Genomic DNA, 25,309 nt, shown 5'->3' with positions numbered 1-25,309 from the left:
TTTCCCATGGGAAAAAGTGAAATCAAAGTACAAAGAGAAATCCTCTTTCACTTTGCCAACAACAGTAAGTGGATTCATTCAAGTGTAGCGCTCAGGCTGGAGAGAACTAGAAGACATGTTTTTAACGGCTTGTTTTTTAGTCAGGCAGCGATGATGAGTCCTGTCCTGTTTGTGTCCTGTGAGAAATATGTTTGATCTTTACTGTACTTCAGGGGCATCTGCAGCAACTTAATATCCTTACTTTCCTCAATTAATTTACCAACATCCGTGTCACGATAGGTCTGGATATTATTGATACATTACTCACTCACAGATTGGACATTTCTATGATTTTCTGCTTTGACATGTACTGATCGTGTAAGTTTAGATTGTTAAATTGTAAAAAGGAGGATTTGATTTTTCATGGAAATGATAAACTAATAAAGGCTTTGGTCAATGATTTAATTAATGATGAGTTACTTATTAGTTGAGACGGAAAAGTGCGTTGTTAGATCATGCTACTTTATGAATCCATAAGGTGACATGATCTACTTGCTTAGAAATGCAAAGAGACTAAATGTTTGCTTTACTTCTTGTTCTTTTCTATTTGCTTTTTAATTTTATTAGCTGTTATTTGCACAGCCCTCCTCTTTGTCTCAGCAACTACAGTTTACTGTCTTATTTCTGTAGAAAAGTTTTTTTCCTCAATACAAAATTCCAAAATGTACCTAATTTGAATATAAAAATAAAAAGGATATATATATATATTCAGTGTTAAATACATTGCGCTGACTTTGTCTCATACCAGGATGGCTGCCTCCATCTGCATTAAAAAAAGGCAAATTCTCATGACCTTGTATGGTTGTAACTGTGTTGCCTGAGTGAGCATCATGGAAAAGTTTGTCCTTTTTTTTTTTTTTTTTTTGGTGGTTAAGAGGATGAAGAGGACGGATGGATGTGATTTGGATTGAAAGGTGGGAACAGGCGCTGTGAAAAGTTCTGAAGCCATGAGAAAAACGCAGTGATGAAGGTGAACTGTGTGTGTGTTTAATGTTGTGTATGGTTTGATTCTCAGGAAGACAGCTGTGGAAAGGGCTCCAGCTTATCTTGTGTTGTCAAAACTTTTTACCCTGGGAAAGTACACATTTACCACGCAGTGTTGCATAAGTTTTGTTTTTTTTTTTAAAAAGGGTTATCAACACAACATTTGGAATACAGTACTTTATGAGCTAATTATTAAAAATATCCAGTGTTTAAACCTCTAATAACAACTTTACAGTATACATACAAAAAAAAAAAACAGAAGTTTCAGGAAATGACACTTGCAATTCTGCTGGCCTGTAAGCTCCACCCCCTCTTCAACCAGATGTAGTTACATTATCTTCCTTGACTTTTTAGGGAGAATATATATATATAATTATATATATTTCCCATGATCAAAATAATAGCAAATGAAAGTTTGCAGACGATGTGTGAGAGTTAAGAAACAGTTTGTAAAAAAAACTAAGAAAAGCTGTGCCCTTATGGGTTCAAATCCCAGTTGTTAATCTGAGAAAGTATCACCAGACTGCAAAGAACCCAAAAAACCACTCATAGCACACGAAAACTTTTATTTTCAAGTTATTTATTGTAACTTATTTCATGTAAAAAAGTTAAACTTTTTGATCCAATATACACATATCTGTAACAGTCCCATGTTAATTATCATCCCTTTTTTTTTTTTGCAGCATTACACAATTTATTAATAAATATTCTATTTAAATCCATTTTGAATGAATATTAATATTTGACACCACTGCTGTTTGACAGTGAATGGTTATCGTTCAATCATGTTCCACTTTCACACTGGGTATGATTTGATGAAGCTGGTCAATAAATACTTGAGTAAACATTAGAAATAAATAGCACATGCCGTTAAATTGCAGGACTTGACAATAAGGCTGCACGACCCTCGCTACAACATCTTCTTTAAATGTGAATTTTGTTTGAGTTTTTTCTTTCTCATGCAAGGTTCTCTTTTTAAAAATAAATGCTGAGGGATTTATGTTATCAATCCCACAGGGGGTTTAACTTTATCTGTTAAAGCTTTGCAGTTGCACTTTATTCCCAATATGGAAATTTGTTTTCACTCTTTCAATTAAAAGAAAATACTTGCATTAATTAAATCCAGTCTATGGATTTTGGCGTCTAATAGACTTTTCAAAGTCGAAAAATCAGGATTTTGTTTTCAGCTAAAACCATGCAGCCTTACTTGACGACATGCCACAGCAGACCTCAGTGTTAAAAAAACCCAAATGTCTTAAATAAACTCACCACCATGATAAATTAGAACAGGGACAAAAAAGGAGTGCTTTAAAAAGGTGTCAGTTTTCAAGGATCACAAGACTGGGTTAAGGTTAAAAGTCCATTATTGTCTTTAGTTCAAGTAGGTGCTCCTGCTTAACAGTAAGTCACACATTCTAGCATTCTTGTTTAGTTTAGCAGTGATACCTCAGGAGTGTATTTAACAGGAGTTGCTGTTGGGCTCTAGCCGAGCCACCATGGAAGAAATCATCTTCTCCAGCTGCTGGGCCCTCAGCCTGCCCGTCTCAAGGACTTCTTCGTGGTTGGCCTTCTCCTGGCTGTCGTAGTCCATCACCGAGCGGTTGCTGATCAGAGACAGAGCGAAGCATCGCATCCCGGCGTGACGCGCGGTGATCACCTCGTGGACAGTGCTCATGCCTGCAGGGGAAGGCAGTAAAGTTATCTGTATTTGCTCAATAAAAACATCATCCTGTGTTTGGATGTTTCACACAATGACTTTACTGTTCATTATATAAATGTGTCACTCCTGTAACAGCTGTGCTGTGGCTCTATCTAATCTGTCCATCTTCACTGACAGTGACAGAGTGTTTATTTTTCCAACACTAAAATTCTCTACCAGGATTTCCATCCAGCTGCTTTGGCGTCACCAGTTAGCTGTAGCACTGTAACAGGGGTGGAACTTTATCATGGAAAATTACTTTCAAACTCATAAGGACACATCAAAGCGATCAGTAGATGCCTCTGAGGAAGACTGACAGTTGGCACTCGAAACATGTCAGGAGATTAACTCGCTCACTGCCATTGGCGTAAATATACGTCATTTCGAATCCAAAAGCTCACTGTCAATGACGTATATACGTAGACCCCTTAATGGCCCACGTCACTTGTGATGTCACAACTCTAGCTGGAAGCAAAAACAGGAAACACCGCTGGCTAAAGACTGGAGACTAGTAATGTGTCGTCTTGTTGTGTGTTTGGGTGCCGGAATAAGAGGAATAACGTTAGTGGACGTAAATTAAAGTTTTATAGGATTCCAGGGGACACTCGTGCTCAGAAAAAAATTTATACAATTGTGGTTGACAAACAATCAAATGGTCTATAGGTCAATTGCGTTTTTCAACGGGGGTTGCTAGGAGACACTGTGACAGAGTTCTCTCATGAATATCAGCCTTGTACTATGATGTAGTGACCAACTGGTGCCATGTCGGTGGCGATTAGCAGTGCACCTATTGATGAGTGATTAGCAGTGATTGGTAGAGGTCAGAGGAAGAGGAAAAAAGTTGTTTAGGGAGAAAATGGCACAACGAGAGAAGACGGTGAAGCTCACAGCAGAGCACACTTGAGCAGAACATGTGTGGACCTAAGTCGACTATTGAGAGTGTCGCGATCATGAGAAAAAACAAGCCAAACGGGTTGACTCGGCATGTCAATAATAATTTTGCCATCAAAAGCCCGGTCTCAGTGTTGTTTTTGTTGTTTTATAGAAGGAAACCAATGTTGAGGTGTCACTAAAGCAAAAAAAAAAAAAAAAATCACTAATAGGTTTTTTCAGAAAAGGTCAGCTTTGTGTCACAAACTAGCGTTTTGTGTAAAACTTACCTAATCAACTGCTGATTACGGATGAACGAAACAAGCTAGAAACAAAAAATGTTTCTGCTGAAAGTAGAAAGTCTATTCTTTCAGAATCTGGTTTCAGATTTTAGATCGTCATAGTAAAAAATATTCTGTGGGCCTTTAAAAATCAGTCAAAATGCTCTAAAATGACTGGCAGTGAGGGGGGGTTTCTATGGAATAAGAACAGTATCATAATGAATGAACTCTTGCAGGGTTTTTCACAAATGCACACACTCTGGTTCACAAATATATATTTTATGCAAACTTGTGATATAAATTCTGCAATGCACACGCTCTACTTTACAAATATTATTTTGAGGCACATGTAATATAAATCCACGGATAATGCGATTTGCTGAATGTGCATTTACGAGCTGATTCTGTGCTGTGAAACCTCTGTGCTTTTGTGAGAGAAATGTGTGTGGTGAATTTTGAGACTGCCCTGACGTCGCGGGTCAACGAACGTCACCATTGGCTGATAAAACTGATTGACAGATTCATCAGCCAATGACGCGCTAGACTGTAATGGCGGACAGAAGAGACAGCAGTCAGAGACTTTGCATTGATTGAAACTAAGAGTTGTAGTATAATCAAGAAGAGTTCATCTATGTGTGTCGTCTCTTCTGTCCACCATTGTAGTCTAGCGCGTCCTGTTCTTGTTTGAACACTGCGCATGTAGCTCTGCAAATTGTTTAAAAGTGTGGAGAAAATGTAAGGAGGAGGATATATATTTGAAGTGCATGTGGGACGCCAAGCGGAGAGCACACCCGCGCAGTGCATACATGATTCCACATCAAAGAGGAGGACCTCATCAGAATCAGCATGGAGGGACCAGAACTGATGGACTATGATGCCAGGCCAGATGTTCAGCTGTGGTTCTCTCAGGGCAGGGGTCTGCAACCTGCAGCTCAGGAGCCTAATGTGGCCCTTTGACTCTTATGCAATGGCTCCCAATAGCTTTAAAAAAAAACTATTGAAATAAATAGTATTTTTTTTTACAGAGGCTATTAATAATTAATGACAAATAAAATCAAGATATAACAATTTGTGAACCTAAAAATGAATCACAATGACTCAGCACCTTCCTACTTCACCTCCTGCAACATCTACAGACCATCAACTTTCCTGCACCTGTGACCAACGTTAAGTTTTAAATCCCTGGTAAGATAATTAAACATAAACACTATTCTAGAAGAAAAGAGAGATTTTAATTGTGTGGGAACAGATTCATTTAATCACCATTGTGCAGGTTAAATATGTATGTTTTATGTGTGGCAAGAAATAAGCAATTAGCATGGGTTGACCACATGATCATGTGTTCTCAAATCAAGTTACTTTTTGTAGCCTTTCAAATACATTAACTAAAAAAAAAAAAATCATCTTTATATAACATGTTCATGTAAATGCATAAGAATTTGAAGATGTAAGATACTGTTTTATTTATTGATGTCAATTTATTTTATTTTAAACTGTTTTTAAGCTTACATTTACATGATCACTATAAATCAAATTAAATCAAACATTATTCTATATAATTTAAACTGTATAAAATTTAATACACTATTGTCTTCATTGAGAAGGTATTTATGGCTCCAGCAGGACTAGGTGATGCAGGTGAGATGAGGTTAAATGGTTCCTTGTCGAGTAAAGGTTGCAGACCCCTGAGCAGGGGAAGAGAGTCAGGAGACCCCACTGTAAGAGCTGGACCCTCTGAATTTAATTCCATTGGGTGAAACAATGCAGGTGCTAAGTTATGCTATGGTTAAGGTAAAATTGTTCTGCTTTGCTGTTATTTAAAATGTTTTTGTTACATCTTTTATAATTATATAAAAGAAATTCTCTGTTACTTCAGCCACTGCTTGAAAACTTAATATTGACACTAAAACATTTTACAAATATATCTTGAGTTACTGTCAATCTTTACTTAACTACAGTACACCAGTTAAGTCAACTATTCATCAACAAGCATGGCTTAAAAAAAAAAAAAAAAAGGTGCGACCAAATTCTGTGCTGGTGCGACCAACTGAGAAAGTTAGTCGCACGAGTGCCACCACTGGAAAAGTTAGTGCAGAGCCCTGTGGAGGCCACTGTGCTCTTAGGAACATTGAGTGCTGCAGAAATTACTTTGTAACCTTGACCAGATCTGTCACAATTCTGTCTCTGAGCTCCTTGGGCAGTTCCTTCAACCTCATGATTCCCATTTGCTCTGACATGCACTGTGAGCTGTAAGGTCTTATATAGACAGGTGTGTGTCTTTCCTAATCAAGTCCAATCAGTTTAATTAAACACAGCTGGACTCCAATGAAGGAGAAGAACCATCTCAAGGAGGATCAGAAGAAATAGACAGCATGTGAGTTAAATCTGAGTGTCACAGCAATACTTATGACCGTGTGATAGTTCAGTTTTTCTTTTTTAATAAATTTGCATTCATTTATACATTTCTGTTTTTTTCTAGGTGTACATTAATGAGAAATAAAATGAAGAGAATAAATAGAATATAAATTAGAAGACTAGATTAAAAGAAAAATAACCTAATAATAATTTTAAAATGTCAGCTGCTGATGCTGATGATCAAAATTTTAGATACAGGCCAATATTAACTCAATCTAATTTTTTTATTGCTAATATCAGACCGATTTCCGATATCAATATCAGTTCGGGACATTCCGAATTATAACTAATACCAAAAAGCACTGATTATCTATTTATCTCTACCTGCCAGTGGTAGAGATAAATTAGGCTGAAAATTGAGCATTTTGGCCTCAAACTTGATGTGATGAAGGCAGAAAATATGGGTTTGTAAAAGCCACAGTAATATAGCTTCTAAGCTAATGCTCTACCTGGAACAATGGGAAGGAGAAAAATACACATTGCATTATAACACGGATGACAGTGAAGATAACTGTCGTGTGTGTGTTATTGCTGTTTGCGTACACTGTAAGGGAGCGAGATTTAGGATGTATGAGCTCACCAACAGCATCAGCGCCTAAGCTGTGCAACATGCGACACTCAGCTATGGTTTCAAACGAGGGGCCTCCGAGGACGCAGTACACCCCCTCCTTCACAAAGTCGCAGTAGCCCAACTCTGCAGCAACATCATGTGCCAGCTGTCGAAGTTCACGGTCATAGGCGTCCGACATGCATGGGAAACGAATGCCAAATCTGAGGAGAGACGGAAATCAGATAAGTGTGTGTGTGTCCCTGTGGAAGATACCAGAAGTCATTCATGCTAGGGCTTTGAGCTTAAAATTAAATCCATGTTTTAGCGTTGTTGTCTCCAGGCAAACAGCTTGATGTCCTTACAAATACAACATGGATTTCTGCACATACGGTCAAAAATGACATGTTTCTTTGCAGAGGTTAAGGGTCATCATTTGTCGTGCAACATCTTTTTTTCTGCTGCTTCGTAGAACAAAAGCGTGATTGTTAACTCTGACATGAAAAAAACTCATTGTTTATGTTCAGCTGAAGAGGAGAAAAAAATGCACGGCACAACAAAGGAAAAAGCCAGAACAGCTGAATCACCCTGGTAACGTATGGATGATGAAGGATTCTCAGTGGTGCATTCCATGGTATTGTCCATTCTCTTCAATGGACAATACTTCCTCTGGAATTTGGCAATTTTGTATACTTTAGAAAATGTGTTCACGTGAATTGTCATCAAAATCTTACGAGTGAGTTATATTTCTACACAATGAAAAATATTAAAGTCATAAGTTTAAAATAGCCATGACCTCTGATGATCAAATGTAAACTGGTTTGTCAGTGTCCTTCCCTGTCTCTCCCTCACCTACCACCTGTTGGGGAGAAATTATTAGCTTAATAATATAATTACTTATATTATTTTAATCCTTAAGCCTTGGGTGTAACTTTTCATTGTGTGATTCCTCATGTCTTCAACTTTAACTTGTCTTCACTCCAGGTCAGAACGCACACACCCCGTTTCGGAGGTGTGTGCGAATTATGTGTTTGTGTGTGTGAATGAATGTGTATGGGGTGTGCTATGTGAGTGTGTGTGTCTGTCCTTGTGGTTGTTTGGGAACAAGGCGTTCTGACCTGGAGTGAAGACAAGTTAAAGTTGAAGACATGAGGAATCACACAATGAAAAGTTACACCCAAGGCTTAAGGATTAAAATAATATAAGTAATTATATTATTAAGCTAATAATTTCTCCCCAACACACCACATACCTTTCATCATTAGGTCCAACCAGAGGATTGGTTCCAGCAAACCCAGGCATGTTGATGTGGTCCTTAATGATCATAACGTCTCCCACTTTGTAGTCATGGTTGAGGCCTCCAGCTGCGTTGGTCAGGAGCATTGTCTTTATGCCCATCAGTTTGAAGACACGCATGGGCATCGTGACCTGAAAGGAAGCGTTTAGTTAAAACAGAAGGACGATGTTGTGTTTTGTCAAATAACTTTTTCTTCATGTACTCAAATTTAAACTTGTTTATCAGTCAATCAGCAAGCCCAGAATGTCTTGAAATGCTGAGTTCAAGTCCAGTTTTTTTGTAAACTAGATAAAGTTTATATAGATAACTGCAAATGGATGAATCACAATGTATCTTTATTATTGAGTGTTTTTCTCGGCATCCGTAACAGGCCAGATCTCTCTTTAAAAATCTACCTCCATCATTATTACTGCCACCAAGGAGGTCATATTTTCACCATTTTTTTTTTCCCTGTTAAAAGGATTTAGTCAAAACTACTCAATGGATGTTTGACAACATTTGACAAAAGTTAGACCTTACACCATGGAAGATTCCATTACATTTTGGAGGGGGTCCAGATCATTATAATGATACTGGATGAAGTTTCAAAAATCCAAAAATATCTCTCATCATTGGTCAAATTTCTCAGTTCGTGACTGGCTGATCTTTATGAAATTTAACTCAGTCATGTTGGGTCGGCTTCTCAAACTACCTCACCGAGTTTCATCCAAGTTGGATCCAGATTGCCCATTTCATTGCGAATATAATAATGGGGGTGTCCATACATTTGGACCTACTGTATCATTATTAATAGGGATAGAAAGAAAAATAGAAGCCTTGTGTGTATATGATCATGGTACCATAACCATGAAAACTCCCTAGTTCAAAGGTGATTAGGTGAGGTCATGTGGTAAATTCAACATCTCTGCTAACTCCTAATCTCAGTTTGTCCATGTACCATATAAACCCAAGTCTACATAATTATAATCTTTTAAAGAACATTTCAGGCAGCACTGGTGAGTTAGTATTTAAATCCAGACACATTATAAAGCGATGCAACTCTTGTGATTTAACATAACTTAGTAGTGCCAACATTAACCTGTCTCCATTGACTGCATGTGCCTCTTGGTGACTGTTTAATGTTTTATCTTATTAACTTATCTTTTAATATCTGATGATTGTCTCTTATCAAATACTGTTATTGTTGTTGTTTTTTTAATAATATGTAAATGGGAGTGTGTTATTATGTAACTACATTTTTCATTATATATTTTATTGTATATTTCCTGTAACTTGTATTCTTTTAAGGTGAAGTTTGAACACTAAAAATAGCCTTCTGGCCAAATCTGGTACATTTTATATATGCGTATTAATGTAAACTCAGTGTCCCTGTTAAATAAACCAATACATACAAAATAAAGTGAGAAAGTGAATATTTTCCAAACTGCCTTTCCTTGCAGGGTTGATTGTTTGAGTCTCTATTGAAATAATGTGGTCGTATCAGGCTTTGATAACAAACATCAGGTCTTTGGGTCAATCCAGACTCACCTTCTGGACAGGGTAACCTTCATACAGGTGGAACCTGCCTTGCATGCACACACAGGGCTTCCCTTTTAAGGTGCCAAACACCAATTGTCCAGCATGACCATGCACTGCAAAACACACACATGCCAACACATTAACCACACCAGGTTATGGGATTAGTTTAGCATTATTTAGTATTTTAGTATCTATTGATTGAAAGCATTGCAGGCAGAAGATGGATACCTGTGCTACGGGGAAAGTTGGGAATCTCGGTGTATTTGAAGACCTGTGGATCCTTCAGCATCTCAGCCAGACCCCCCAGACCTGAACCACAGACGATTCCCACAGTCGGTCGCACGTCAGTGCTGGACAGCAACCAATCAGCTGCTATTTGGCACTCTTCATAACTTTCACTGAAAAAGGTGACGATAAACAAAGTCTGTCACAAAATGCACTTTTACCTCTTCAACATTGATACATTTTTGGGGGGGGGGGGTATTTTACTTTGGTAGTCTTCAGAAGAAAAAAAAACCCCAGAACTCAACAAGTAAGTAAGTAAGTAACATTTATTTGTATAGCAACTTTCACAGACAAAAAAAGCCACAAAGTGCTTCACAGCACAGCTTAAAATCAAAAAAGTACACCAAATACTAGGTGTGGGAACCTCTGGGTACCTTACAATACGATACACAATACAAAGCTCTCGATAACGATTGTCACACGATATGACAATACTGCAATTATCGATATATTGGTCAGAAATCAATCTATGATAATCTATGACATAACAAGAAAAGAAAAAAAGATTAAGTGAAAAAATACAATTTTTATTTTATATCTCTGAAAGACAATAAATTGAAAAAGTGTCCTATGAACAGTGACACTATTTTAGTGCAACATATTTGTAAATAAGTGTCAACATACCAATGTAAATGAATAAGTATCTCCAATGGTGCTTTCTGTAAACAAAAAATAGGGTCTTTCTTACCAGTGACACCATTATAATGTCACTGGTAAGAAATAAAAAAAATAATAAAAAAAATTTCAATCGATAATTAGGGCGAGCATATCGATAATCGATCGTGCGAAAAAATGGAGTACACAGAGTCAATAGAACACAGAGAGAGTAGAAGATGGTTCCAAAGCCTGGGAGCAACAGTCTGGAAAGATCTATCTCCTCTGGTCTGGAAACCAGTGCGAGGAACCATCAGCAGACTCTCAACACTCAGTTGTCTAAGTCAGTGGTTCCCAACTAGGGGTACGTGTACACCTAGGGGTACTTGAACACATTGCAGGGGGAACTTGGAAACATTGACGAATCTATTTCCAACATGCTGAGTCATTTTTAAGCCTATTTCAGACACTGTACATGCTCATCCAACATCTTTTCCACCCGTTGACAATAAACGGCATTAATGGAATAAACACTATTGTGGCCTTAATATCCTACTAAATTGTCACTTACATGTTATTCACATTACTAAAAATTTAGGTAAATATATTCTCTGATACTGTATAAAATAATTGTAATGAAAACGAAACAGTACAGGTTGACATGTTCAAGCTCTAGGAGATTTCAGAGGCCAACATGTTGCAACATGTAAAAAAAACAAGAAAGGTTACTAAAACGGAGGCTCTCGTAATCTGAGGCGAGGCTCAGACATTTTAATATGTTTATTGAGTAAGTATTCATATATTCTATACCATTATATACATATTATATATTATTAGGACTGCTCGATTATAGAAAAAAATAATCATCACGATTGATTTAAAAAGCTTTTAAAACGTGTTTATGTTGCTGCTTTGTTTTATTTCATCCTTTACGCAGTTCTATAATTTATTTAACCCCTGCTATTGTTTTACTCATCATTTTCAATGTAATGCTGGCATATTGGATTTTGAAATGTAGTTTTCCTCTTCAGTGATATTTCCCTTCTCTCTCTGAAAATCATTTGTGCAACCCTTTTGGAAGTGAACCTTTGCTTGCTCTATAAATCATTTGTACAGTTTTGAGTTTTAAATCTAGTGTATTTAGGAATAATCCATGTGTGTGTTCCCTGTATCCTGGGACGGTAACAGTGAGTTCAAACTCATCTGAGGATATTTAGAGTGAGGATTGTATGACATTTTGTACAGGTTGTCCATTTATCAATCCCATTGCTGCTACTGTGCATCCATTAAAGGTCAGTAAATTAATTCAAGAAATTGGAATAGACTTCCAAACAAGTCAGACAGAAACATTAATGTGCACACACTCAACTAAAACAAAGGCCTTTACTGGTTTTGCTAATATTTACATGAATACACATTGAAACCAGCCCTCTAGTTCAATGGTGTCTGGAGTTAACGTGGTGTTATTGTGCAAACAATTACTAAAGTCTGCCAGAAATTGCCAAATAAAGTGAATATATGCTTTGTGCTCATGTTTCTGTAATGATTGTATGTTCTGTCAATGACCGCCCCTTCAAACTGGCTTTCACGTCATATTTATCATGTACCTTTAATGACACGGTTCATGAAATCCTCGATAATGTTCAAGTTTCACAGTATATTGCTCATTATTTATTTATCATTATAATTTTATTTCAATGTTAACCATATTTAATTGTTTATTTTCACTTAAACATTGTGACAAATGTGTTTAAGTATCACAGATAGTTTTTTTTTTTGTGTAAAGATGGTGTAGATTTGGTGTTCATAACACACATAACTGTTGAATTGTATCAGAATCAAAATAAATTCATTTATCCCAATGGGAAATTACTTATATCAAAGAAGCTCCAGAAATATTACACATTAAAAGAATAAACACTAAACAAAGAAATAGAAACGAAAAACGAAAACGCACATAATTACGTAAAATACTGTTAGTTAAATAAGGATTAAATACAAGTGAAAATATTACAGTAGAAAAAAAATCAAAAATAATACAAATATAAAGTAAACTATATGTCTATATTTACATATTGTCTACTTTTTGCCCTCAAACAAATGATTATTCCCCCTGCAGATTGCGTGTGTTAAGTTTCCTTCAGTTACAGTGAATGTGGTTATAATATTATGGCTCCCTGGGATGATGACGTCACACCAGGGTTTTTCCGCTTACGGAAGATGCGCGTGAGGTCCGGGACAGCTTCCTTTTTCAGCCTGATTTATTATATTTTCTTCACCTGACCATCCCTAATAACTCTATATATAACGTGTGAGCTAAATACGGTTTGGGAAATCCATATTTTAAAGTCAAAACTAGTTACACTTGCCATAAAATAAGCTATGGTTGTGTGAAGGAGATCATTATTCTTCAATTCCTTATAACTTTATTATTACACGAGGTAATAATGTGTAGATTAATGTTCAACTCACCTCGAAGCGTGCTTGGCAGCAGAAAACATGGTGGAACGTGGCGTGGTTTCAAGCAGTGAGTGGGTTTTTAATGAGGGTTTCCGAGCAGCAATGAGAGGTTTCTATCCTGACGAGCCTCGTAGCAGCCACACCACCTACGTCACAAGCAACGAAGCATCTGATTGGACCAAGCACCGGCGTTGCTCGACGAATTGGTCGTCCCAGCAACCAGTGATGCGTTCACGAACATCACGGGCTTTTTCTCTTGGAAAGTCACTAGCATTTCTAGATAGCTATATTCTTCAACAGATTTATTCTAAATATTAGATATACAAAATATGACCGAAATGAATAAAATCACGAGTTATTATACAGACTGTATTACATGTGTTGTTTATATCTCCCAAAGTTAAAAACTCAAGTCCAAAGCCTGACAGGACAAAAATAAATAAATAAATAAATAAATAAATAAATAAATAAACAATTCAAAACGAGACAGGACGGTGAATTTTCCTGACTTCGTGTAGTAAAAAGACAAATCTTAAAAATAATTTCTGTATTCATCCTACTCTGACTATCTTTTAATTTTCAAATTTACAACAGAACTCAAAGGCAGCACACTACACGTTGTGACCACATGGCAGTGATGCTCTTTATTTGTTGTCTGCAATCACGAGCTAGACATTGTTCTGGCAACAATAAAACAATAGAATCTGACAAAAGCCTGTTGTTTATGAACATTCAAAAAGAGGAACTTGATAACAATAGTTAAGAATGCAATTTTCTTAACTCAAGATAAGAATTCATGTCAGTCTTTAGAAAGATGACCCATTAAAACAATAATAAGGAAAGAACAACACGTTTTATAAATATTTAGCGTGTTTTCTAGTCACTTTGGCTATTTGTGCTGTTGAATAGTATGTCTTGAATAATTTTTTCTAATTTTTGTAATTTTGTGTGCTTTTGGGATCATTTTGCCTGTTTCTTTTGGGAGATGCACAACATTTGTCTATCTTTCTTATATATGAACCTCAATTTCACCAATTTCACACTATGCATTTATTTAAATGTTGCTATTCCTCCCACATCATATTCACACCTTTTTGTGATTTCCTGAAGATATTATATAGAAAATTGACAAATGTACCAATTAATTTAGTTAGATATTGATTTAGTTTTCATATTTTGTTCATACAAGACAATAAAAACATGTTACATAGTGTTATTCTGGGTGCTCTCTAAGATAGTGGCAACTTTCAAATTGTACTATGTTTTTTTGGTAAATATGCTATGGTGGCACCAGGAGAAAATCATGTTTTTTTTGGCATTTCGCTTAACCTTTTGCAATATTATCAATAATCAATTTTATGAGCAATTTTGAAAATGTCATCGTTAAAAGTTATCAAAACACACACACAACTAAACTATATAGTTCTAGAAGTATGTGGTGAATGATGATGTGGAAATAATAACATGAGAACAACAACAACAACAACAACAAACTTGAGGTTGGTGTAATGTAGCCTATACAGATGAAGTGTGTAAAAAGCTATCGTGTTATATTTGAAATAACAGAATGTTTTGTACATATTATGTATCTTAATTTGCAGCTCAGATCTAGTGTTTGTCCTTGAACCTGTTATCAGAACAACAGAATGTCTATTGTTCTGGTATCTTTTATGTAACAGCTGATTTGCATTCGCTTTGTGGTCTATAGAAATTCACCCTGAGGTGCAAGTTTACCATTACTGCTCACAATCTACAAAACAACTCTAAGAACTTTATCAAATCAAATCAGAGCAACGATTCATGGCCATCTAGATAAAACTTAAAGATTAAAAGAGCAAATCTAATTAATTTATTTAGAAAAAAAACAAAACAGTACCAGCAGTCTTTATATTTAAAAGTTTCAGCAAATTTCATTTTACACCTTCTCCTTCCATAAATGTAAAATAAATAAAAATATAATAAAAACAAAAGATAGCTTTTGGGTCATCTTTATATTTCCCTGTTTGTCTTAATGTGTCTTTAATCTCGTCAACTTCAAAAATAATTTCCCCCTCATAAATTTTATACAATCTTGGAATTGTCTTTTCTATGCCCGTTTAGAAATACCTATGGTGTTTTAACTGGTTTCATGTTGCTATCACAATAAAACATATTTGGCTCTTATTTTCTATTTTAATCCACTTGATCGTTTATTTAGACAAACACAAAGGGCTTTGAGGTAATATAGCTGGAGGGAGGGTGTTACTTTTCAGTCATCTAACCAGTTTCTTACTCGAGCAGTTCCTGTTTGAAAGAGGAAGGTAAGCAAGAAGTACATTGAATTACTATGAATAATGCGGTTTATTCAAACCACTAAGCAGAACACATTATAGGTCAGTGGTTCCCAACCGTTTTTTTTTTTTTTTTTTTTTTTTTTTTTGGGTGGTAACCCCATTTTGATATCACACATTTCTCGCGACCCCCCTGATAATTGTTTTTCTTCTAGAATTACTTTTTGATCATATTTGTTATACAGTGTTGCAAATACAGAGTAGCTGCAATTAGTGGAAAGAAGTGCCAGCCCATTTTCAGACTGCATTTTATCTGAACTAGAATTATAATTTAGAAAAGTGATTGTGATTGTGTGGTATTTTTTATAGGAGAAAGACTCATTTAGATTAAAAAAAATACATTAATTAAAAACTACACTTTTTAATCAGTATTTTTTTAAAAAGAAAATATGAATTATTACTCTTATTACTCTTATAGCTACTTGTCATTGTTAATGATTATTGGTATTTCAATCTTACAGGGTTTTTTTTTTTGTTTGTTTTTTTTTTAAAGAAACTTGTGTAAATGCTGCCACCTGCTGGTTATGCCTGAATTCACAAGTGGGACAGAAAGCATTGTGCCATGAAAAACTCATTTTAGTGAATTGATCTTCAACCATTAACCATTAACCATTATGTATATTATTATTGATGAATATTATTGGATGGTGCTGTTTTATTATTATTATTATTATTATTATTATTATTATTATTATTATTATTATTATTATTATTATTATTATTATTATTATACACTGTTTTTTTATTTAGATATTTATAATTAACTTTTTTCTAAAAAAAAAAACAGAATCATTACTCATTACTCATTTGTGAACCTCATGTCGTGTAAATTTTTCTGGTACATTGAGACTAGAACAGGAAGGAAGTGAAGCAGCACAAAGCAGGATGTAGATGTGCAAGAGTGTGAAGAGAAAGATAGAGAGAGAGAGAGATACAACCTTGTAGAGTGAATAAGAGAAACGAGTCCATGAACAGACAGCGCTCTTATTAGTTTCACTTTATTACAGCACAGACAATGTTTCTATTCAGGTAGACCTCCTCAATTTATCACACACACACACTGGGATGAGAGCACATTGTTTCAGTGTAGTATGTTCCTGCTGATGCTGTCTGCATCACTATAATGCATGTATGAATGAATGATGTAATCCGTCCGCGACACAGAGAGCGCCCGACACAGGCCTCATCAGCTGACTATAGATCAGTCCATCAGATTGTATACCTTTATCTTTCCTATATGATGTCATCATAAATGAAAGGATTGTATTTATCCATTTCAGTCAGGACCGCTTTAGTCAAAATAAATGACTTATTTACTATAAATGTGCATTACGATTTATATAGCGCCATTGAACGCTTTACATGGATATACATGCAACCGTATATTTGGCGGTATGGGTCAGTTCCCGGACCTCCTTTTCTTTTTTGCAAGCTTGCGTGGAAAGCCCTAGCTAAAGACTAAAGCAAGGAGAGCGGTTAGCAGAAACCCCCTTTAACAGATCAAGAACATATGTTAATGACAAAAAATCGACACCCAGTTAGTTGGATACATAATGACCTGGAGGAGTTGGGGCGGAGGTCGATTGCCAGATGCTTGCTGAGAAAGTAAAAGGAAGCTGTCGCAGTTTAAGTAGTGATTCCTGTATTCTTTGACCAATAGGGAGCCAATCTGGGCCTGTTGCTTGATTGAGGTGTGGCTGGCTTGACGTCCGCGGCCTGCCTGAACTAACGCTATGCTCAATTAATAATCTTTCTTTCCTAAATGTAGCTGTCAGATTCGCACACCAACCAAGACCTTCTAAGAATAGGTAGGTCATTTTCCAAGAGAACTGATTGGTCTGGAGGCTTGACTTTTGTACTAGCTCAGATCTCATCCACTTCATAACCTGGTCCCGACCAGGTTATGAAGTGGATAAGCCTGAGGTGGACGTTAGCCAGTTTCACTCCCTTTCTGTTTATGAACTGCACTCTTTGCCATGTAACCAGATTTCCAATCCAGACATCTATACAATTGATCCATTGGAGCAGCAAAAAAAATCATTGCATCTGACTTGGAAATCAGTTGATAAATTATCTTTTATGCAAAAAAAATAAAAAAATAAGAGTGCGGCATTGCAGCTGCTCCAGGTGCTTGATGATACTATAACCAAGCAGGGAAAGACCAGACTCAAACTCATGGGCACTCTTCTGTACATGTGACCAATGGGCCTCATCGACCCCTCTCCCTTTCAATTAAATAATGCTTTGTCACCCTCTCCTGGGGCAGGAAGAGGGGTTGCATTCACCTCACGAACCTTCCTTCTTTTAAGCAATTGAGTTCAACAGGACACTCAGTACGGATGCCTTTGGACACAGCCAACGCCGGCTATAGAACTTATGAATGGGGGCTCTGTGGTTTCCCCCGAAAAGAGTGTGCATGTGTGTGTGTGCAGGAGGTGGTTTGTTAGTGCTGTTTGTTGGCGTGTGTGCATGTGTCTCAATGCTTTTCTTTGAAATGTGCTTGTGGCCCCCCAAACATGTGCACTCGCTTGCATGTGTGAGTCGACGTGCACATTTTTGGATGCTGTGCACATCATTGGGATGCAAGGGAGTCATGCAACAACACGTGTAAATAAGCATGAGCTAAACAAGCTATTATTTAAAAATAAAAAAAAAGCCTCGCTTTCCTTATGTTACACTTAAACTATGTGAGTGATAGATTGGTCATCCATTACATATTAAAGGACAACAGGAGGGATGGAGGAGTGAGAGTGATAGAGAGAGGGTGCAAAAGGAAAAGTGAGAGGGGGGAGAGGGGCTTTTTATAAGGCAAAGTTCTGCTGCTTTGGGGAAGACTTTGCAGGCAGTGATAGCAGACATTGGAAGTGAAACCGGGCCCTGATGACTTAATGACTGTCTCCATGTTTCTTCCTCACTGCTGTTAATGCTCCTGTAGAATTAGTCCAATTTGTGATCCTGAACATGCGTATGACCTCAAAGCTGACATGTAGACGAAAGGCTGAAGGTTTGCTTTTCAAACTCGTCTCTGCGTGAATTAATCAGAGCGAACAGTCCACGTTGAAAAAGGTAAGCAGATGGATTTCTCTATAGTGAGCAGCTTGAAAACCTTAAGTGGATTAAATTGTCTTTAACTTTCATCAGTGCAAACTTATAATGCAGGTTCATTATCATTAAATTGAAGAATTTTATTTCAAAACAAATATTGTTATATTATACATACATTAAGTTCCCATGAGATAAATCATGCATTTGTGTTGTTACTTTTTAAACTTTTCATTTAAAATTTTCAGAAACAAAAACAGCAACAGAAGACAATTACAGAACAAATAGGAGTAAAAAAAAATAAACTTGTATTCTTTAACATACCATGCAATTAGTTAGAGGAATGTTAAATCAACAATTTCAATTTCAAATGTATGTGTTGATTTTTTTCCCATGCATATCTTGAAATTATCTTGAAATTACAATGGCTTACATTAGATTACTTAAAAAAAATTGAAAATATTATTATTATTTTTCTTGAAACATTTTAAATCCATCTTCTCTAGGGGTAAATTTTGAATGCACACAAGCGTATATAGTTAGCTGACTAAATATGTTAGGCAAATAAAGATAATCTTGTGAAAAACTATTGGAAAAATGTGTGTCTTAAGTTTTTTGCAGTAGTTGTGTTGACAAATTGACTTATATGCAGATGCGGTCTGCGTCAGTACTAAAATGAAATCAATTCAATAGAGTTTAAAGCTTTTTGCAGAGTTTTTGCAGACAAAGAATAAATAGAGCAAAAAAACCTAAACCTAAACCTGTTAATATACCTTCCATCAGGTCTGTGTTCTGATATACACAATTTAATGTTTAAAACGTCATTTAGCTCAAGAAAAAAGGGAAAGTTAAAAGATAAAAGGGTTTAAGTTGCAGATTTAACAGAAAAGATGAAAGGAAACAAAGTCAGGCTGGGGGGGGGGGGGGGGGAATGGGAGAGAGAGAGGGGGACAGAGCTGTAGATAAGGGGGGGTGGGGGTGGGGGTTACTCTCACTCCTGAATACTAATGAGGGCCTTTTGTCACCGAGCCTTTTCTCTTTCTTTTCCTCTTCTGCCTTCTCTTGTTGTTCTTTACCTCTCTCATTCCCTCTTTCGTTCATTGACAAAGCCTGTTTTTTTTTGCCTCACTTCAGAGAACACCACACTTGTTACATCACTCAGTCCATCCATATATATCAAACTTTAGCTTAAAGTTAACTTTACAATACTTTTGTCCAAACTTTAGCATTTTTGCCTGTTTACTGTACATATTTCTGAGCAAGACGCAAACCCCTTAAACTGGCTCACTGCAAAGTGTAGACACAATTTCACTAGATAGATTGATAAACATGTATATTATTCTGATGTTGTAATAATAATTTTTTTAACTATTTTATTATCTTAACACTCATATTGCACAGGTTCGTCTGCGTGAACACATGCATGCACAAAATAATTGTGATCCAACTCACTCATAATAACACACACGCAGACGAGGATGGCTCAGAGTGGTTTTTGTCAATGGTGCCTTTTGTTTCTTTCATTTCAGCACACAACAAAGCATTCCTGTGAACACACAGAAGGGAGAGAGGGAAAGAGAGAAAGAAGGGAAAAGGATGGATGAAAGAAAAAAAGAGAATTGATTTGATTTTTTTGAAGAAAAACCTGTTAACGTAATTCTGTATTTTTTTTTTTTTAGTTTGATACACTTGTTGTTAGGCTCAACTGTAAAATGGTAGGGTTGCCATGGAGATGAAACCCATCAATTGGTCTCAAATATGTTTGTCTCTTCAGGCCAATTTATGTCAATTTACTGTCATTTAATCATCTGTATTCTCTGTGGAATTTGTGTTTCCTTTTTTGAGGAATGTGTTCGAGTTGGGTTTAGGGATGAAACTGTTGAAACAAAGTTCAAAGACTGACCTGTCTATGGTACTGGTAGCTTTGGAGAGGTTCAGTCTTGCATAATTAATAAGTGTAAATGAATTAAAGCGGATTGGTTTTGTAATAAATGAATGGCAAAGGAAATTAGCTTTTATACACACAAAGGTCTATGACAACTTTCCGTATCCTATTGTTTGCATATTTTTAGCTTTAAAGGCCTTATATACATTTACAACGAAGTTTCACTACATCTAAAAACTAAGGTTCATACAAGTCATTCAGTTATTTTGACATTTATTCCAACTGGAAATGACAGTGCCCTACACTAAGACAATTAAAACCCAGTGGTTCCCAACTAGGGGTACGTGTACGCCTAGGCGTACTTGAACACATTGCAGGGGGTACTTGGAAACATTGTTAATCTATTTCCAACATGTTGAGTCATTTTTAAGCCCATTCACCTTTTTCCACCCATTGACAATAAACAGCATTAATGGAATAAACAATATTGTGGCCTTAATATCCCACTAAATTGTTACTTCCATGTTATGCACATTACTACAAATTGAGGTAAATATATTCTCTGATATACAATAATTGGAATGCACAAAATTCATATTTAGTGTGCGTTAAATGTACAGGTTGACACGTTCAAGCTGTACTAGATTTCAGAGGCCAACATGTAACAACATGTAAATAAAACAAGAAAGGTTACTAATCTGAAGAGAGGCCTCGGGGGGCACATGAGACAGAAAAGGTTGGGAAGCACTGCTATAACCTATGATGACATATGCAGACAAAGAAAAAAACAGAATTGATACTTGGGAGGAACTCCCACCTGCTTAGAACGCCTGTCATTTGCAAGCTGAAACCGAAACTGATCACCATAATTTATTAACGTTCACAAATTGAATTGTTGGTTGTCAACTGTTTTACCTCTTTATCTTCTGGCTTTTGCTGTTCCAATGCTGATTGTCTTTATAGATACTTTCCTGAATCATAATCTATCAAACCCAGAGGAAGCAAGAAGTCCATGATGAAACAAGACATTTAGTTATTTCCAAAAACAACAACACTGATAAAGATGTTATATCCAGACTAAAGTTTGCAAATTTAGTGTGGTAAACAACCTTGATAAGATTTATTGTGTGCAAGAGATAAATCCCCATTGTTTTCTTTTCTTTTCTTCTTTTTTGCAATAACCGTAGAGCAGGTGCTAAAGTTGGTCGGTAAAAGTACTAAAGCACACAGATCCTGTAGTTCAACACCTCCTACTGTTTACAGTTTCCCATCAGAATCTCAGTCTTTGTCCACTAAAGGCCTCTCTGGCTCACTCAGCAAGCAGAAAAAGTCTTACCTGGACAAGTGTCCGAGATTCAGACAAAGATTTCCTCCCTAATAGACTCATTCAAGGCTCTCCCCTCTGTTCCTCTGAGGAAGGATTGTCAAGTTAATGGACTACATCTTCTTCCTGAATTACCTCCCCTTTCTATTCTTTTCCTCCTCTTTATCGTAGTTTCTTTGCGGATAATTGTGTCTCTTGGCCTACGTGATTCGTCAGAATTAGCCACTGGAGCTAGCAAGCAGATTGATAGATAAAAATAAGACCTTCAGTATTAGAGGAACCTTGTTTCATTGAGATAATTATATGTTGATTTCTTTTTATGATGTGTTAGAAAATCATTAAACATGTATTTAGTTTGTTCTATAACTTCTTTTCTTATTCGTGTTTCATCACAAACAATACATTTTTTTGTTTTCCACCAGATGACTTCAGCCACACCGCCTTCATCTCGCAGCTCCTCTCCTCAGAAGGTCTGCCATTCTCAGACACAGACCGATGTGTTAAAGCCTTTGTTGGGTGGTGGGATGTCTGGTGGGACCAGCACTGTGAGAAAGAGGAGGCGAGTCCTGTCTAAAGATGGCCGCAGCAATGTGCGCATCGAGCACGTCAGCGGGAGGGGTGCTCTGTACATGCGTGACCTCTGGACAACATTTCTGGACATGAAGTGGCGCTACAAATTCTTTTTGTTCACCGCCACGTTTGCTGGGACCTGGTTCCTGTTTGGGGTGCTGTGGTACCTGGTGGCTTTAGTGCATGGAGATCTATTGGGTGAGAGATGCTAGGGTATACTAACATCCAAAAGCATCATGAAAATAAGTACATTTTTAGATTTGCGTTATTAACCAAGGCCTTCTTACTGTGATGCAGAAGCCCAACCCCCTTACCACTTTTTAACACTTTAGACTTTTTATTGTTTCTCCTCACTTCTTTCTCCTAGAGTTTGATCCTCCATCAAACCACACACCCTGTGTGATGCAGATGCAGACCCTTACAGGAGCTTTTCTCTTCTCCTTGGAGACCCAGACAACAATCGGTTATGGTTTTCGCTGCATTACGGAGGAATGTCCGGCTGCCATAATTCTCCTCATAGTCCAACTGGTTATCACAATGCTCATGGAAATTTTTATCACTGGTACTTTTCTGGCCAAGGTAATCCAGAGATTTAAAAGTTATCAGCAAGATAAAAAATTAGTTGCATAATCAGGTAATAATGAGCTATATTCCCGAACAGATTGCACGACCAAAGAAGCGAGGAGAGACTGTGAAGTTCAGCCAGCATGCTGTGGTGAACACTCACGAGGGCCGGCCCTGCCTGATGATTAGAGTAGCCAACATGCGCAAAAGCCTTCTGATCGGATGCCAGGTAACCAAACTCTGCAAGGCCCAGAACAAACCAAACTTTAATTCTAGCTGATCCACTTTAAGAATTATCAGACAGAGTAGTAGGATCAGCTTTTTAAACCTCAAATGTAAAAAAAAAGTTGGGGAACACTGTTTCTTACAGGTGACAGGGAAACTGCTCCAGTCATCTTTAACAAAAGAGGGGGAAACGGTTCGTCTGGATCAGAGAAATGTATCGTTTGAAGTGGAAATGTCCAGTGACAGCCCCTTCCTCTTTCTACCTCTGACCTTTTACCACGTCATTGATGACGACAGCCCTTTGAGAGCCTGGGCAGCCAAAGGTAAGAGTGGAGTGTCTGAAGTGTTAACTAATGGTGCTTTCACAGGGAGTCAGGCTGAATGGGCAGACAACAGCTAATAATTTAATCACCTTGATTTAGCTTGGTTTGTGTTCACAGTTACAACTTCAAAAAGCCTTTGATGCAGTTGCATGAGCTAGTTGCTTGGGGGCGCCTTTACGGGAGTAGATACTACTTTAGGCAGGCAAACAGAAATAAAAAGAAAAGAGTCTTATTTATTAGTCAAAGCAAGCGCATACAGTAAGTGTGAGTAGAAAATTCCGCCTTCTCCGTCTGTTATTTTACAACATTGAAAGATCATTGAATACCATGAAGCAGCAATAAATTGCCGTGCTTTTGATGTTTTGCTTTTTGAGGAAAGAGGTTCTTTTGCCCACCCACAGTGCTGTGCGCTCTATGTCATCTCCGTCACTTCCTGTGTTTGTTCCAAGTCACAGAGCCCCTGAATTGCTCTAGACTTTGATTGGTAATGAGTCTGGCCAAAATATATTGCTCTTGAATTCTTCTGCCACATCCGCTTTAGACTTTGTTTGCGTGTTCACACTGCCCAAACAAGACAAACATCTGGGCAAACAAATCCTTTAGCTTTCTAACCGCTCTAGGTTTCTTCGGTGTGAATTAAGTCTTACCGTTCAACTAAAAGTTCTCTATGTGGCTCTCACTATTACATTTTGTCACATCTTGAAGTCCGTTAACGGGACATTGTCTTCATCTCTTTATCACCTTCAGGTGGTGGCTGGACAGATCCAGAGTTGGCTGACTTTGAGTTACTGGTGATTATGAGTGCTACTGTGGAGCCCACCTCTGCTACCTGCCAGATCCGCACCTCCTACCTCCCAGATGAGATCCTCTGGGGCTATGAGTTCCCCCCTGTTGTTTCTCTCTCTCCGTCTGGGAAATATGTTGCCGATTTTGCATTCTTTGACAAAGTGGCAAAGACCAAGACCACCCCCATCTTTAAACCATCCAGCACCCAGCACAAAAGTCAAAGTAACGGAGGCACGTCCCTGCATTCAGCATTAGATCCAGAGAAGATCCGTCTGGAGCAGACTTACAAGGAGCCAAGGGGGGACGATCGAGGCAGGGCCAGGGACACTCCGCTCAGTGTTCGTATCAGCAATGTTTGAACAGACAGGCTCAGTAGAATAGACAATCTGTGAAACTGTACATCAAACAGATGTAAAAGACACTATGGACACATTGGAAACAACGAAGATACAACTTTGTTTTTTGAGATATCTCTTGTTCGACAGGATCTTTACTGTGTGTTGCATGTTGCAATCTTCACAGCCTCTTACCTTTAAACATAACAGGTTGTATTTCTGAATCTTGTGCAGAGGTATGTGATTTAACTTTGTCTCGCTGCTTAAGAATAAATAGTTAGCAATTTATATGAAGTACTTAAAGTACTCCTTTACCTTTAAATGTTTAGCTGACTATGTTTTAAACACCATAAAAACTTGGGTTTAATTGAACTAAAATTATTTCCATGTTGGAATTTATATTTTTAGTCATAGCGGAGGTATTTCTAAGCTTTTTATTTTGAATGTTTAGTAAAACTACACATTGTTTCTATGTCTCAGTAGCTTTAAGCAAACTGATAAATGAGTTATTGCCTCTGAATAATCTTAACTGCCTGTGTTCATACGTTGATGTAAATATCTATATGGTAAATGCAGTTTGCACTTTTTAAATCTATGTAAAGACGGTCCAGATAACATGGACAAACTAATGGCTCCAGGGTTGGATGTTAAAAATGGTGAAACAGTGAAAGTCGGAAGTGATGGGAGCAGAAACTGGCCTAAATGTTATGAATATGAATGAGGTGGGGAAATAATACTGGCAGCAATCTTTCTTTTTTTTTCTTGACTACAATAAATGTTAGATTTTTAGTTGTGTTTTCAATTTGGAGACGGAAAGTTAAAATAACATGACTGTCACACAAAGTCCCATAATAAACTGTATTTTTGACAGCTTTCACAGTGTTTTACAGGTTTGAAACAGAATTGTTGTTCATATTGACCATATTATCATATTAA

The 25,309-nt window shown here is 37.0% G+C and overlaps 2 protein-coding genes across 2 annotated transcripts; one reads left to right on the top strand and one right to left on the bottom strand.

The window, feature by feature from the left end:
* Positions 1-1,586: 1,586 nt before the first annotated feature.
* Positions 1,587-13,156, bottom strand: LOC114478794 (purine nucleoside phosphorylase-like). The gene is made up of 6 exons (XM_028472077.1): positions 13,002-13,156; positions 9,879-10,048; positions 9,660-9,763; positions 8,088-8,263; positions 6,869-7,059; positions 1,587-2,700 (listed from the first exon to the last, which is right to left on the bottom strand). The coding sequence occupies exons 1-6, from the start codon at positions 13,028-13,030 to the stop codon at positions 2,483-2,485; spliced, it is 888 nt and encodes a 295-aa protein (XP_028327878.1). The 5' UTR covers positions 13,031-13,156; the 3' UTR covers positions 1,587-2,482.
* Positions 13,157-18,041: 4,885 nt separating this feature from the next.
* On the top strand, positions 18,042-25,246 carry LOC114478792 (ATP-sensitive inward rectifier potassium channel 10-like). The gene is made up of 6 exons (XM_028472073.1): positions 18,042-18,385; positions 21,993-22,338; positions 22,508-22,719; positions 22,802-22,933; positions 23,075-23,252; positions 24,000-25,246. The coding sequence occupies exons 2-6, from the start codon at positions 21,993-21,995 to the stop codon at positions 24,395-24,397; spliced, it is 1,266 nt and encodes a 421-aa protein (XP_028327874.1). The 5' UTR covers positions 18,042-18,385; the 3' UTR covers positions 24,398-25,246.
* The last annotated feature ends 63 nt before the right edge of the window (positions 25,247-25,309 follow it).

This window comes from Gouania willdenowi, chromosome 17, assembly GCF_900634775.1.
Source record: "Gouania willdenowi chromosome 17, fGouWil2.1, whole genome shotgun sequence".
Lineage (NCBI taxonomy): Eukaryota > Metazoa > Chordata > Actinopteri > Blenniiformes > Gobiesocidae > Gouania > Gouania willdenowi.
The sequence above is the reverse complement of the archived record's forward strand: the minus strand, read 5'-3'. Positions and strand labels throughout refer to the sequence as shown.